This window comes from Triturus cristatus, chromosome 4_1 (assembly GCF_964204655.1).
Source record: "Triturus cristatus chromosome 4_1, aTriCri1.1, whole genome shotgun sequence".
Classification (NCBI taxonomy): Eukaryota; Metazoa; Chordata; class Amphibia; order Caudata; family Salamandridae; genus Triturus; species Triturus cristatus.
The window spans coordinates 17,018,021-17,034,786 of record NC_140585.1 but is presented as its reverse complement, the minus strand read 5'-3'; the positions used below and the strand labels follow the sequence as shown (position 1 = coordinate 17,034,786).

The window sequence follows — 16,766 nt, the reverse complement described above, 5'->3', positions numbered from 1 at the left end:
TCAAGGACATAATGTTCCACCTGAATGTAGCATACCTAGAGGCAATCACCTAAATACCATAGTGAATTTATAGTATTATGTAGAACATAGTACATAAATGCACTGATAAACTAGTGGGGTAGGGCCTCTCCTTCGATGTGTCTACAAAAATGACAATTTTCCTCAGTTTCTGTCCTGAATTTTGACCCTTTCTCCAGAATTGTTGTCCTGAATTTTGACCCTCTGTCCTGAATATTTTACAGTTCTATCCAGAATTTGCATCTATGTCAGTTGGTCACCCTAGTGCAGACCCACAATCTCCTCTTCTTTCTTGGCGTGCAGACTTTGTGCCATGAAGCAGTGAGCGTGGAACCAGCGCTAGCCCCATTAGGAGTGTTCAGGGAGAGGAGTCCTGAGATATTACACAATAAAGCACACAGGAGTCCTGGTGACCAGTCCTGGAATGTGCCCTTCACATGCCCTCTGATGCTCAGTCAACACTCAACCTGTCCTCTTTGAATTTCAGGTGTTCTGCCAAAGTCTCGCCCCAGGATCACACCTGGCGTCTGCACACAGTAAAGAGGACATCGACTACCTAAAGAGCTTCGCCTACTGGCACACGCGCTTTCATCGTGGCTTCTGGTTGGGGGCATCGGACCTTTACAAGGTAGTGTGCTCCATTACATGGTCTTAAATGGGTGCCTGGGGCAAAGACTACAAATAGGGGATGAATTAGGGCGTTCAAGGTAGAAACATGATCTGGAAAAGGTAGGTTTCCCAACCACTTCTCACCTTCCTTCCAAACAAATCAGGTCAGGGGGACTAGCTATCAGTAGTGCATAGCGTGCAGTGGAACCCAGTTCTACAGGCCTTAAGGGCCAAAGAGGCCTCAGATATTGTTCTGTTTTACTGCTCCACAACTTGACAGGAAGTCCCAATTGTCTTGCCTGTACAAAGCCCATGGCAGCCCAACTGCCACGTCTTTGAGCCTGTTCAAAAAGTGGGTGCAAAAATGTCTGCCACGCAATTTCCATCTGAATTTTGCAAGTGATTTTACAGCACTGGCAGCCTGCGCTTCGTCAGTGGAAATGAGGTTAGCTGAGCCCCAACAAGAAGGAGGAGGGGAGGAGACGACACTCTATCCATGCAAGTGGGGTAAGCTAAAACCCCAACAAGAGACAGGGTGGAGGAGGTTGCACCCCATCAATGCAAGTGAGGTGAGGTGAAGGCCCACAAAACAAGTCACAGGGGGGGGGGGCTGCACCCCATAAGCTCAAGTGAGGTGAGTTGAGGCCCAACAAGAGGTGAGTGGGGCTGTACCCCATCAATGGAAGGGGGGTGATCTGAGGTCTAACATGAAGCAGGGGGCTGCACCCCATCAATGCAAGTAGAATGAACTGAGGCCCAACAAGAGGAGGGGGAGGGGGGATGGTACCCCATCAATGGAAGTGGGGTGAGCAGAGGTCCAGCAAGAGGCAGGGGGGCTGCACCCAGTCACTGCAAGTGGGGTGAGCTGAGACCCAACAACAGGCATGGGAGAGGGGCTGTACCCCATCAATGCAGGTGCTGTGAGCTGAGGCCCTTCAAGAGGCAAGGGCTGGGGGGTTTATATTCGAATAAAACTTGACACTTCAACGTCAACTCGAAATGAATTAGAAACATTGATAAAGCAAGTAGATACTCTGGCATAGCGTACCTTCACTTTAATTTTTCCATTTCTAGCACTGGTTTATGGTCTATATTTACAAGGGTGAAATGCCATCTTTAGCTGATTTTCCCAATGATGTCCTCAGCATTGACATAACAATACCCCTAAAGCTCCTTGAGTTGCATATCGCAGATCTCCACCCTTGGGGTAAACACTGGTGGCCAAACACAGCCTTTTAGAAGCTGACCCAGACTCTCAGGGGTCAGATGGTAAGATGTGCTCTGAGCAGAGGGTCCAAATGCTAAGATCCACAAATGAGGTGAGCAGTGGGGCCAGAAGTTATAGCTCCTTGACAGCAATGGCTCTCTTTCTTGCAGAAGAGGCGCTTTCTGTGGACGGATGGAAGTCCCATGGACTTCAAGAACTGGCACCCGGAGGAGCCCTTCAGCTCAGGGGGAAAGGAACACTGTATATGCTCCAACTATAAAGGTAGGTATTTGCCTCCCACATTCAAAGGCCCTTACCTGTAAGTCTTTCATTTGTTTTCACAAAATCAGTTCTGCACTTCACATCCATTTTTTAAATATATTTCTCCTTTAATTTAAAATATATTTGGACATTTGTTGAACTTGACCCACATGCAATAAGAATTTTCCGAAAAGCATGACTGCAGTTTCACTATCTTCCAAAGTTTCTGGAAGTAGGTGTGAGTTGCTCCTGTTTAACTCCTGAACTGATCATTACATATTTGGAATGAGTACAATACAGTGGCTGAATGTTTTTGCTTTTTCTCTTGTAGGTCCAGGACTCTGGGGGGACGTGAGGTGTGAGAGTAATCTCGCCTTCGTCTGTAAAGCCCCCAACCCTCCTAAGGGCAAGCCCTTATGTTCGAGGGGAGTGATGTAAAGATGTGGAGCAACCAATGGTGTCCGTTCTGAAGAGGTGGAAGCACAGATGCCAGGGATAGGGAGGGAGGAACCCTCAGGGCCTTGCTCTTGAATGGCACTAAACATAAAATAAACAAGGCGCTTTATTTACTCATGATGTGTGTTCTAAACTGTCAAACCTCAATGTACAATTTTTACGTTCCAGATCCCTGGCCACAAAATTGGGATTTGTTCAATTCTGCCATCATAAATGGTGCTTGTGAAGATCTGCAATTGCCACTATAGTAGTAAGAGTGACAATGTGGCAGGTGGGGTGTGAGTGTCCCTTTGAAGCCCAGTGAACACCTACTAACTCTAGAATGGGTGTCGCCCTCTGACTGGGCACAAAGACACAACCCTTACTTGGGAGGATTGAGCCTTTCACATTTAGGGTCTCTTGTGCCCGTGCTGCATGGTTGATGTTCGCCCCTGTGAGGTGGGCAGAGGACCCCAGGGTGCAGGGCCCAGGATGTGACAAGGGTAAGCTGCTTGATGGCAGGATCTCCACATCTGACTAAACCTTCCTTCTTCCAAAGACTCCTGGTTTCATATACATTGTGAGCTCTCGTGAAACCGAAATCACAGCCATGGGAATTCATCCCACGAAGGTCCAGGCTCATCGGTAAGTTCTGAACATAGAGGGGGATGAGGAGCACTTAAAGGTCCAGCATGCGGGTTCCATAGGACTCTAAGTAAAACAAAAGGTGTGCAGTTCCTGGGGGTATAGGGCATGGGAGGATCTAGGTCGGGGAAACTGAAGCATCAGATCAGGGGATCTCATTGCTCAGAGGCAAGGGCCCTCACAAACCCGTGTGGGTGTCATGCTTCATCATCAGGCAGCTCCTCATCGGTCCGGTGCTGCAATAACCTACGGGCCCCTCGAGGATGATTTATGAGCATAGGATGTCAATATGAGGTATAAGGTAGAGTTGCTATAGGTGCAGATTGGTGTGATGTGAATCTGTGGTTTTAAAAAGAGCTAAGAGATACCTAATTAAATTTAATAGGAAGGCTCTATTGTTATGATTAAAAGGCAATGGAAGACTGAATGTGGAAGTAATGGTCCTATCCAGCTCATAAAACAGTGTGTGTGTAGGTCAACATGGTTCTTTCCTCAAGTGCTGCTTTCGATCCGGGCAATTCTTCAGGACCGATAAATGAAACCTAATCTTCTTGTGGTAGGGAAAATGTATGAGGCATTGGCAAAAAGTACCCCAATCAGACAACAGAATCTTCACTGTAAAGTATACCCGTTTGAGATCTAAATCCCGACCTAGGTTCGGTAAGCTACTGATCCCTTACATGATGGAAGAGACCACGCTAGCTGTGCAACAAAAGGATGATTCAGAGGTGACCTACACCTTCTCTGCCACCCTGGACGTGAGTTCTCCATTATCGCTGTCAGTGTAGAGCAGCCATTGAGTGTCTTAATGCTGCAGCCATCCATGCAGTTCTAGTGGGGAGTGGGATAATAAGTCGGAGTCCCTGAGGCAGCCTACTGTCTCTTCTTACTCAAAATGAGAGAGTAGTAGAACAATTGTGTAAATATGTGAGCCAAGAACGAAGAGGATTTGGAGTCTAGTTTCCTAATCCCACACAGTGGTCTACAGAAGGTGGATTGTGGTAAATGTGGCATCAGCAAAAGAAGAGCCAGGATTAGAGGAAGCAAAGTTGTGCAAGAAACTTAAGATGAGCAGGACTTCAGAAATGAGGTATTAACCTGACTGTTCCAAGCACCGGGATATCAAGACTTGGATCATGTGGAATTCTTGGTATTGCTCAAACTTAGAATTAATCGTTTCTTCAAAGGAGTGGTCCCAGAGGGCAATGTTGATTCTTACCTCATAAATACTGGAGTCCAACAATGACCCATCCTTTCACATCTACCTGCTGCCCCTGGTGACACTGATTCTATCTTTTGGATCTAAAAATATTAAACTGAGGTTGATGTTACCCAGAGAATGTGTACTCCATCTCTTACACCACCCAAAGAGTGTGTGATCACGGTTAGTGTCTGGTAATACTGCATTGCTTATACCACCCAAAAAGTGTATGATCAGGGTTCTCATATGAACAGATCTGAAATGCCAAAATTATAAATCTGAAAAGACCGAGATCCTACTTGTTGTTAAAACCCACACCCAGAGGTCAACTCCTCTTGAAGTACTGGGTTTTTCAGAACCCAGCGGTGCCAGGGAACACACCCTAAGACTTCGAGTTCTTCCTGTTTCAGACTACAGAAACACAGAGTCTTCTTGGTGAAGTCAAAGATCGTATTTATTGGCTGCAACCAGTAACAGGTATCCTAGAAGTACAACACGGTGTATATTCTCAGGACACTGCACAACCTTACAAAGCCAGCCTTCTCTTTTTATACAAAATATTATGCTTTAGGCAAACATTCCTTATTTTACAGTTGACCATTCACATATTTTCACTACAAAGAAAAAGCAGAGTCATGGTGACAAGCCCATATTTCAGTTTGTCCAGCCCTCAATCAATTACTAAGGGTGGGCGTAGTGGGCGTAGTGGGGCTACGTGAAGCAGCACGTAGTGTGCCCAAATCTACGCACACTACGCGCTTCGCGTAGCCCCACTACGTGCCACCCACCTCCCGCCCGCCCTTCTTTTAAATAATATCAGCAATATAAAATAAATTAAAGTAAAGCGACTTACCGTAAGCGCGGCGTCTCCGGGGCTCCCTCTTCTTCGTTTCTAATTTCTTCTGGCAAATGCGCATGCGCGGACGCCCGCGCATGCGCATTTCTCGCGAGAAATGCGCATGCGCGGGTGTCCGCGCATGCGCATTTGCCAGAAGAAATTAGAAACAGAAAGAGGGAGCCCCGGAGAAGCCGCGCTTACGGGTAAGTCGACTTACTTTAATTTATTTTTCATTGCTTATATTATTAAAAGGAGGGCAGGCGGGAGGTGGGTGGCGGGTGGCAAGCAGCTACGCTTCGCCCTCGGCGTGTGCGTAGCGCTGCCCTGCTTCGCCTACTTCGGAAAGTGCGAAGCAGGCAGCGCTACGTACACTACGTGGGCGAAGCGTAGTGCTACGCCCGGGGTTATCAATTACCCGGCGAGGCTTAGTACTTTCATCAGATATCGACGGGCCCCCAATAAAAACGGGCACCTCCTCCTCGTAAAGCAAGTCATAAAGTAAGAAACAGGGGCAGGTGTGTGTAAGATTAGGCATGGTTTGTGTGTGATGAAAAGGTTTTATGATATGTTTTGCCTTGATACTAATCTCATTTGGCCACTGGGAAAGGAACTGGCCGAACAGGTTTGGCTTCAGGCAGTGGGATCAGCTTGCCCAGGTCACAGAGGAGTCAGCAAAGGTGCATGTGTCCTTCAGACTCGTTTTTGGCCTAGTCATTGGCCTATGTGAGGGCAATCACAAAATGGCTGCCGTTCAAATGGAACCCGAGGTTTCAGGATGGAAACTCTGATTAAAGGGTGATTTCGTCACCCGAATATGACGAAAATACTTGTGCATAGTATTCTACAGCTGAACCCGGATGGCGGTTCGAAAAAACAAAAATAAGAAAGTTTCTCAGATGAGAGAGCTGCACTTTCAAAAATAGCAAAGAAAAGCAATTTTTTTATTTGTCCATAGTTCTCGGCCTCAAATTGTAACGGGTTTTTCCAGGTACTGTCTGGTTCTGGAACAAGAGTTCAGGCTCTGTAGTGTTCAATCGAATTGACGGTGGCACAGCTTCTTGCAAAATACTGTCACTTTCTTGTTCAGAAAGTGTTCCTTTTACACGTGCGTCACTAAAAGGCAGCAAACGAGGCACGGTCTCAGTCTCAGAGTCAGCGATCCCCTCCTGGACCCACCGGTCATACGGTAGAGGCAAAGGGACCCTCTTGCAGTGCACGCCGTGGATCCAGTTCTTTTTCCCTTCCACTCGAACAGCTGATCTTGTTGAGAGAAGGACGAGATGGGGGTCGGTCCAGCGGGGCTGGTCATTGCTTGTCCGCTGGAAATTTTTGACCAACACCCATGATCCAGGATCGATAAGATGTCCTGGAGCTTCAGAAACCTGAGGCAGAGTATCGTGAACCTGTTGGTGTAAAACACGCAATTTAGCCGTCAATTCATACAAATAATCAAGCAGTACAGGGTGTTGGATCTCACTGAATTTTGTCTGCCTTGGCAATCCCCATATGTTGGCCGGGCGGCCGAACACAATTTCATAGGGACTAAGTCCCACTCGTGAATGCACAGTCATTCTTGTTGATAGGAGTGCTAAGGGCAGAGCGTCAGGCCATTTAAGACCAGAGCTCCCTTGTATCTTTGCCAACTTCAATTTTATCGTGCCATTATAGCACTCTACTAGTCCAGCTGATTGGGGGTGATTTGCGGCGTGAAATTTTTGCTGGATACCTAGCCCTTCACATACTTTCTTCATCACACGACCCACAAATTCACTCCCATTATCACTCCAGACCATTCTCGGCATTCCAAACCTAGGGAAGAATTCATTTGCAAGGGCTTTAGCTGTGGATAAGGCAGTGTTGTCTTTTAAGGGATATGCTTCTACCCATCTTGAAAAGGCACAAACAACAACGAGTACGTATTTCAAATTGTTGCACTTTTCCATGTGGATGAAATCTAGCTGCAAAACCTCAAACGGATACGTTGGAGGCTGTGGAAATATGGATTTTTATGATCAGTTATGTCCCCTATCTTGGACCCCAACGGTTCTATGTGCATGTTACAAGTACATGTATGTTCCCTTCAGTTTCAGTTATGAAGACGCAAACACATGTGCGTCCACCGTCAACATGTCCTCCTTCAGATCCGCCATGAATGGGCTGGATATTCGATTCCTAAGTACGAAAGGCCACCGACTTTATATGGCTCAGTTACTCCATTTTTGCAGTTCAGGCGAGTAGGCCCTGATTCTGCCATCAAGCCTTTCCCTGCTCTCTGCCTCTGACAGCTTCAGCTTGAGCTCGCATCTGTATCCATGAACTTTGTCCTACTCCCTGTGCGGCTAACGGTGCCTGCCTCGGCCGGTTTGCCTGCCTGCCAAAAACTGTATTTCACCTTCGAGTTATCTGCTTCGCTCCTCAGCCGATGCATTCCTGTCTAGTAGTTTAGGTAAACATTTCCTTCAGCTACTGAGCAAAGGGCCTAGCCTCTCTGTCTTCATGCAAGTAATTCATAGCCCTGTTACCATGGAAAGGTTTCTGCCCCTTGCATCTCATGTAGACACTTAGACGCTTGTACACGCACACACAGTCAGTATAGAATAGATTTTGTCCAAGAGTCCTTCCTTTTTGGATAACATAGTTCTTTAAACATAGGATGTTAGATATGATTTGGGATTAGGTTGACTTGACCCCCCAGACTTCTTGTCTCCACATGTAGAGCTAAATGTCAAGTCCCCTTCACCCCCTAGTTACACGTCAATTACACGTCATGCTGCTGCGCGCGCATCTCTGCCAAGTATTTTTGATGACATTGCGAAATTATCTTATAGATCCACCTATATGTGACATCATAACCAATAACGTTTCTTTGTTACTCCCCATTACGCCTCTTTTCATTACGCATGTAAGATGTTATCTTCCTTATCAATTGTTACGCCTCCTGCATTTGTTTCATTGTAATGTATGTTCTATAAAAGCAATTTCTTGTCAATAAAGCATTGTACTTCACTTCCTGAACCCCCGTGGTGACGGAACATGGAGGCCACGACTCGAGTCGTCCATTTGGAATAAAGCCCATTCTGAAACCTCTTATACCACGGATTCTGCCTCTTATTTTACTGAGCTATGTTTTCTAGATTCCGTATCAAATTCAGTTCCGGTAATTAAATTATTTACCACATTATTGGCGCCCGAACAGGGACACTTTCTCATCTCACGCGCCGGTGGTGCGTTGCAGGCCCGGTCTCCTGCCACAGCTGGACGGACAATAACGCGTACCAGCAGGATTTCCTGTATCTCCCTCCGGTCAAGCAGGGGCGACTGAGGCTGCGATCAACCCAGACGAGGCGGTGAGAAGTGCGAAGTATCCCGACCAGAGCCTAGCTGAGAGAGCAAGATCCGAGGTATACAGAGGCCCACCAGATTTCGAAGTCCCGATGTCCAGAGGGTCCGATGTCCGCAGTTTCCGAAGTTTTCGAGTCGAGTCCAGTTCAGTTCCGTTCCGAGGCCTTCCGTTCCGAGCTACCCGGTGAGTACCATTGCTGGGGAGGCGTTCTGACGTGCACATAGGTTGTGCCGGTCAAGACGGGTTTGGGTACACAAATCCGGTCTGCACTGTTTCAGCAGTGTATATGTACTGTTTAGCAGTATATCAAGTATTCCGAAGTATCTAGTTATTGTCGAGAATTATGCTTGGTGATTAGTTTTGCAGACGATCATCATTGTTGTTCATTTAAATGTTAAATGTTTAATGTGTTAAAACGTCCTGCATATTGTGGTATGAATGATTGTTCATTGTTGTGCTTTTTGTATTAAGTGTGTTCAAGATTAAGTATCAGATTAGTTGTCAATATGCCGCTCTTTTCGAAATTAAGACAGATCACAACTAGAAAAGGGGTACTCGAAGAAGCTGTTCCTATTCCTCCTAGGGACACTCCAGGGCACTTCATGTATCACAATAATGGCTTAGACGCCATATTATTTCTTGATTTATGGGTGGACTACACCAAAGAATTACCAGAAGGTCAGAGGTGGCCCGCAGCTGGGACCTGGGATGCAGAGTGCATTATGAAAGTAGAAGAAGAGTTGTGGAAAAGGAAAGCTAGACAGTCACAGAAAGACGCTGTTGAGTTATGGCGCAAAGAATCGCATAGACGTACCGAAAAAGCACTAAGACAGGAAGAGAGAAGTAAAGAAAGTGCAAATAAAGTCCGAGAAAATCTGTTGATTGAAGAAGGTACACGAGTAAAAGCAGAACAAGCCGATAGACAAAGAAATGCCCTTATGAAAGGTATGTATCCCCTTCTGGCCGAAGGATTACCTAAGGCTACTGCGGAGATACCAAAAGACTTGCCACCCCCATTGTTTCCAATAAAGGTACATCCTAAAGGGCATCCCAGAACCGCGGAAGATGTTTTTCTTTCCTCATATTTAGATGACGCAGCTCCCGAGTATGCTAACCCCGCACCACATAGACCGTCTGCTGGGGGGGTTCAACGTCAAGATCAGGTGTCTGTATCTGTGCAACAACAAACTCCGACACAAGCTTCGGCAAGCACATCTGTTTCCGCATCTGTTCCCACAGCCGATTCTACAGCTGTGTCCACACCTGTAGTTGCTGTAGCACGTTCAACGAATCCTTTCGCGCCCAGTACCCCAGATGGGGCTACCGGAGGTGCTACCAGCGTTTATTCTACACCACCCCGACTAAGTAAACTTACTTTTCAAGAACCAGCACATCCACGTACGCCCAAACTTATAAATCCCCGCACGCTTAAGGAACTTCTAGTAGATTGTAGATATGACCCAGTGCCCGGCAAAGAGGACGAAATGGTCCTGGCATCATTACGTATCAGAAGAGCTGCAGTGTTTTTAGGGAAGCTACCAGGAATGACTATGCATATGGATAACATATATCATTTTGTCCAAACAGGGAGAGATCCTGAATGCATTAACAGAGCTATGGAATACCAGAAAGTGGAGATACAGGGGGAATTGTTACGTTTTCTCGTAAATTGTGTGATCAGAAATCAAGACCGACCGGGGGTAAACCCGGAAGTAATGCAAACCCTTACGAGATGGAGCCAGAATATATCAGACGGGAGACATGATAAGCAAGGATGTATAGTAGCCATGTGCCGAAAAATCAGGAAAGAAATAGAACGAATACATGAAGAGAGATTGGAGGTAGACGAGTTTGAGCAAAACGAGGGGGGAGAATCAGAATTTCCCGCAAGACAGTCGGACACCATAGCCTATGTAGGTAGAGGAAGATCCTGTAATAATACTAGATGTTTTACTGATCCGATACATCCGATATGTCCAGATAATAACAGAACTTATCCGACACCTATAATAAATATGAGGTCCCCCGAACATTCGTTCCAAGCTGCTGACAAAGTACTCCGAGAACGAAGGGGTTATCACCTACTTGATTCTATGGATGAACAAGAATTAGCCAGGTCAGCCGTTCATTGGATTGACAGTCCCGGAAAATATGGTGATGATACAGTAGCACACACGTTTTTGAACCTCAGCCCAGATGAACAGCGTTTGGCTGGGATTTATATGATTCAACAACTTCTAATCTTATATAAGCACCAACATTCAGATCCTGGTCCCTTACCTGATATATTGACTGAACTACTCACGAATAGATGGAGAGGTTCAGGTACTAAGTTAATTAGAGAAATACTAGAATCAAGAAAGCAGTACATTCTTTTTGTATGTCCGGAACATGTCTCACTACCCATCAAAGAAAGAACGCCGTATTACATGGATAGACAGAATCCCTTGCGAGAAGTGCACCCAATAAAAGGCGAGGACAATCAGTTTAAACGTGTATTTGTATACACGCCCATAACTAAAATAGAATTGTTAGAAATGAAGAAAGTGGTACCCAGTCATGACAAAGACCCAGCGGGTTTCCACCGAGAAATTAAAGACATGTTACTCATGGGAGAGTATACCTATCCTGACATTATGACAATATTAAAGGTGTTAATGCCTGCTGGCATTTATGAAAAACTTAAGGAAAAAGAGTGGGAAGTGGGAGACCAAAAGATAGACTGGACAGCATTAGAAGCCGAAGAAAGGGGCCGAACTGCAGGTTCAGGGCTCGGGGATAAAGTTAAAGCACTACCAGGTTTACTAGTACAGGTACTGCCACGTTTATTAACTACGAAAAAGGAAGACTGGGGTGCAATCTCAGCCTGTAAGCAAAAACAAGATGAAGACACCAGTGATTTCTATGCCCGATTTGAGAAATGTTTTGGTATAAATAGTGGTATAAAAGCAAGTAGTGAGTCATATCCACATCTGTTTGTGACAAAATTAGTTGAAAATTCCTTGCCTCAAGTGAAGAATAGAGTATTGAAATTCGAGAGTACCTGGCAAGGTAACACCCCATCACAAATGTTGCAAATGTTACAGTACCATCACAACAGAATCAGAGAGGAACAAGAACATGAACAAAGACGTATGAAGGACACTAAAATGAAAATGCTAGTTTCCCAGACAGTTCCAGCGGATGGTCACAAAAAGGGTGTGACACATTCCGGAGATTCAGCAGTTCCTGTAAAAGGAACATGCAATTACTGTAAACAACTAGGTCATTATGTACACGATTGTCCAGTCCTGAAACGTAATATAGCCGTAGGTATTGCAAAAGAAAGACCACGACCACCTAGACAGGATCAGAATGAACAAGGAGCTCCGCAGCATGCACAGTCGATGCCAGCTCAGCAACAGTCCATGCCAGCTCCGCAACAGTCTATACAGTTTGTGCCAGCTACACCAGCGCTGCCTGTTGCTGCCACACAAACCACAACACGACAAATGTATCAGACCGCACAGTATGAATATCCTGAGTATCAACGATATGCATGAACCAGCCTAGAGAGGGAAGTTGACTTACCCCTTATCGAGGTCCCTGTAGATCAGGAGGGGCCTTATGTGCACAGTGAATTATTGGGTCAAGATAGAAAATTTTTACTTGATACAGGGGCAAGTCGAACAACAATAAAACGTAGTGAAGTTCCAGGGGCACCCCTCTCAGGCACACAGAATATTTCCCTTGGTTTTTCAGGTAAACCTATTGTTAATGAAGTATCACAGCCTCTTCCACTCACGATTGGACCTTTGACACGAACTACAAATTTATTGCTTACTAAATCATGTCCAGAAAACTTGTTAGGTATAAAGACATTGAAAGCTCTAGGGGCTATTATATGTTGTTCTCCGGAAGGAGTAAGATTGTTTTTACGCGATTTCAAAGGGCACTATGTGTCCAGAGACATGGATCACCGACTGCAGACTTTACCCACACATTTATGGGCACAAGGCCCTACTGATGTTGGTTGCATGAACATTACACCATATCGAGTCACATTAAAGGCAGGAGTGGTACTACCACGAATGCGACAATACAAGTTACCACCAGATGCTGTAGTGGCCTTACTGAAAATCATTGACGAGCTTATTGCCCAAGGAGTGGTTGTAGAAACTGACTCCAATGTATGTAATTCCCCGATAATTCCGATTCTTAAACGAACTGATCCAAAGGCCCCGCCAGTATATCGATTGGTTATTGATCTGCGCGAATTAAACAAATGCATTGTGCCACAATTTCCTGTGGTCCCCGATATCTCATCATTACTGACAGCCATTGATTCACAAGCAACGTTCTTTACAGTAATTGATCTCAAGAATGCCTTTTTCAGCGTCCCAATAGATCCGGAAAGCCAATACTTGTTCGGATTTAGTTTAAATGGACGAAGTTTTAAATTCACACGCGCACCTCAAGGATTTACAGAAAGCCCCAGCATCTATAGCCAAGCACTGAAACGAGAACTTGACAGTATACACATGCCAGTTAGCACTGCACTGCTTCAATATGTCGATGATCTGCTGATCACCGCCCGAAGCGAACCTGAATGTGAAAAAGCATCACTGACGGTTTTACAATTTCTAGCCGAAAAGGGGCACAAGGTATCCCCTTCTAAGCTGCAATTCTGTGTCCAGCGAGTTGTTTATCTTGGACACTCGCTGTCCAAGGAGGGAAGGCAGCTTACACCCGACCGCATTCAGTTAATTGCTAACATGCCAATACCAAAGACACAAAAGGAGGTGCGGGCTTTTATAGGCCTCACTTCATACTGTAGGCAGTGGATCCCTCAATATGCATTTTTGGCAAAACCACTCATTCAGCTGACAACACAGGAGGCGGCCACATCGACTGTCCTCCCTTGGACTCAGGAACACACACTAGCTTTTGAAAGCTTAAAGAAAGCTCTATGTCAAGCACCTGTTTTAGCGACACCATGTTACCATAAACATTTTACACTCTTTGTTACAGAACGTGAAGGTACTGCCTTGTCAGTACTCACTCAGGAACAAGCAGGATCACGCAAGCCATGTGCTTATTTCTCTAGTACATTAGATCCCGTAGCCCAGGCTTTGCCTGCGTGCCTGAAATCAGTGGCAGCAACAGCTTTAGCAATCAGACAAAGCGATGCCATAGTGTTAGGACATCCGTTGACAGTACAAGTACCGCATGCAGTAGAGGTTCTTGTGAACCGAACGCAAACACAACACTTGACCATAGCAAGACTTACAGGGTACGAATTAACATTGTTTCAGCCACATATAGAAATCAGACGCTGTAATACGTTGAATCCTGCTACACTTTTACCTGTAATCGGAACAGACCCACTAGCTCATGATTGTGTTGAAGTTATTACAATAACGACGAAACCCAGACAAGATTTGACAGACGTTCCATTGTTAGATCCAGACCTGACGTTGTATGTAGATGGATCATGTATGAGAACAAGTACAGGAGATTTAGTGGCCGCGTATGCAGTCACAACAGATACTGAAGTCATTGAAACAAACTGTATAAATACCTTGTCAGCCCAAGCAGCAGAGCTTACTGCTCTGACACAAGCCTGTATTCAAGCCACAAATAAGAAAGTTAACATATACACTGATTCACGTTATGCATTCGGAGTTGTACATGACTTCGGTGTGCTGTGGCGAGAGAGAGGTTATTTAACTTCTCACGGTACCCACATTCAGCACGGGTCCCTCATTCATGCTCTGTTAGACGCAATCCATCTGCCCACTGCTATATCGATTATGAAATGCAAAGCGCATACAAAAGTTACTGATATCATTTCCCAAGGCAATGATTTAGCTGACAGAACAGCTAAACAGACTGCTCAAACTCGCACATCCGACATGACAAAGACAATAGTTCCGATACCAACACATTGTATGACGATTAAGGATCCCGCACTTGACGTAATTGACATACAGACACATGCTACACCAGACGAAATAAAGAAATGGACTGAATTAGGAGGGATCCAAACAGACCAGGGATGGATGACGAAGGAGAAATCTGTATGGTTTCTTCCTGACTCTATGGTCCAAGCTATCATAACTACAATTCACAGTCCGGCGCATCTAGGAGAGAAAGCTATGCTAGACAGCATCCAACACATTTGGTTCAACAAACATTTACGAGCAGCAGCTAAGCAAAAAGTCCGTACCTGTATGATATGTTGTCAGTTTAACCCAGGTAAAAGCATCCCCGTAGAGCAGGGTGGATTTCAGCCTCCTGATCACCCTTTTGAAGTCCTCCAGATGGATTATATCCAGATGGAACGATGTCGAGGATTCAAATATGTTCTCGTAGTTGTTTGTGCTCTTTCCCGTTGGACCGAAGCGTACCCAGTATCAGATTACACTGCCCCGACTACTGCCAAGCAGCTAGTTCGAGAATTCTTCCCACGGTACGGTTTACCACGTGTTGTCTATTCAGATAACGGCCAGCCGTTCTCGTCCGAACTAATGAAACATGTTTCACTCTTGCTAGGATATCAGTTGAAATTCCATTGTGTCCGACACCCCGAGGCAGCAGGTCTCGTGGAACGACATAATCAAACTGTGAAAATCAGATTATCCAAAATATGTAGAGAGAAAGGTGTTGACTGGGTAGTAGCCTTACCAGTTGCACTCTTTTACATGAGAATGGTAGCACACTCTCGAACAGGGCTATCCCCTTATGAGGTGATCTTTGGAAGACCACCGAATATGTGGGGGACGCCTATACCCCGTAAAATAACTGATGTTGACTGTAATATGCTGACAGATTACCTGGCTTCCTTGATGTCTGCACTACAATCTTGTCGTTCACAGGTAGCTGCAGCCTTTCCTGACAACACTGAGGTGAAACCCCATGACGTAGTTCCGGGGGATCTCGTTTTAGTGAGGAACTTTGACCGAAAGACTCAGCTGGAGCCCAGGTGAAAGTCGCCCCAATTGGTCCTGCTCACTACAAGGACAGCCGTGAAGATCGAGGGCAGAAAAGGATGGGTGCATTCAAGTCATATCAAGAAATTTCATGGACTTCCTTCGGATGTAAATAGCACACCTCGTGTATCTTCACCCATTGACTCAAAGCTACCCTTGGTTGAGGCCAGTAGCCAGGAACTATACAAATTGAAACTTAGGTCTAAGCAGTCGGACAATTTGATTGTTTAAGTCCTCTCCAAGGTGAAGCGGTTGAATTTGTCTCTGACATGTATCCCTTAGAGCTGAATCGAGGAAAAACCCGAAAAATGTTGAAACGACATGCGTATTGTAAATCACTGCGTAGCCACTGTATAGTGACGTTATTAATTTTGTTTTTCTTGAGTCTTATAATAATCACTGCAAGTATATTGTTGCATATATATTATCCTATTTCTAAACATGTTTTCAATGTTACTGCTGAACATTCTTTTAGTGACCTACCCCCGCATGAGTTGTCCTATAGATTTGCGCTGCGCAATAACACTTTCATTAGTATGTTACATCACTCCCATCAGACTAGTAATGCTACCAATTGTTGGGTGTGTGGCCGACTCCCTCCCTATCAGAATTATAAGGGAGTTCTGCCCCTCTTTCCATATCCGTTTACACACAATGGCTCTTGTGGAGCCTGGTTTAGTTTAATCAATTCCATAGATTCAAACACAGCAGTTTATCAAGACAATTGGGTATGGGGAAACCTGAACCTAGTTTTACTCAAAGTCTGCTACCCTGACAAGGAGGGTCGCCCCAAAAGAACAGGAACTGATCTAGAAAATGAAGTATATGGATTAGGTAATTTTACACTTAATCTCATGATTCTGAATGTCGAATCCGAAGTTGCACCAGTTTTGCCCGCCATGTCAGTATTCCCAGCTAAGGGTGAATTGTGTGTAAGAAAGAATGGTTCCATACATATGGGCCATAGTAAATGCACTACTGTAGTAGAATTCAGTGATCAAGGCAAATCCTCATTTAGAGCTTCTCGCCATTCCCACTTCATATGTGGTCAGACTGCATATATGCGTCTGCCTCTAGATTGGGATGGTACCTGTTACATTGCATTCCTTTTGCCACCTGTTTTCCTAGCACCTCCTGATTACCACAGAAATATTCATTTAGTACACAATAGAGAACGGAGAGATCTCCCAATTGTCGATTACACCGAGACGGCATGGGAAAAGTATGTAGATTTCAAT

At 45.2% G+C, this 16,766-nt stretch overlaps 2 protein-coding genes across 2 annotated transcripts in view; one reads left to right on the top strand and one right to left on the bottom strand.

Annotated features, from left to right (window-relative positions):
* LOC146839322 (lectin-like) overlaps nt 1-2,533 on the top strand; it is a 174,646-nt gene extending 172,113 nt beyond the window's left edge. Inside the window, exons 3-5 of the mRNA XM_085650774.1 lie at nt 506-646; nt 2,005-2,116; nt 2,427-2,533. Of these exons, the coding sequence (XP_085506900.1) occupies nt 506-646; nt 2,005-2,116; nt 2,427-2,533 (360 nt within the window). The remainder of the gene's footprint in view (nt 1-505; nt 647-2,004; nt 2,117-2,426) is intronic.
* Nucleotides 2,534-6,155: 3,622 nt separating this feature from the next.
* LOC146839321 (uncharacterized) overlaps nt 6,156-16,766 on the bottom strand; it is a 55,984-nt gene continuing 45,373 nt past the window's right edge. Inside the window, exon 3 of the mRNA XM_085650773.1 lies at nt 6,156-6,617. Coding sequence (XP_085506899.1) covers nt 6,156-6,617 — 462 coding nt within the window. The remainder of the gene's footprint in view (nt 6,618-16,766) is intronic.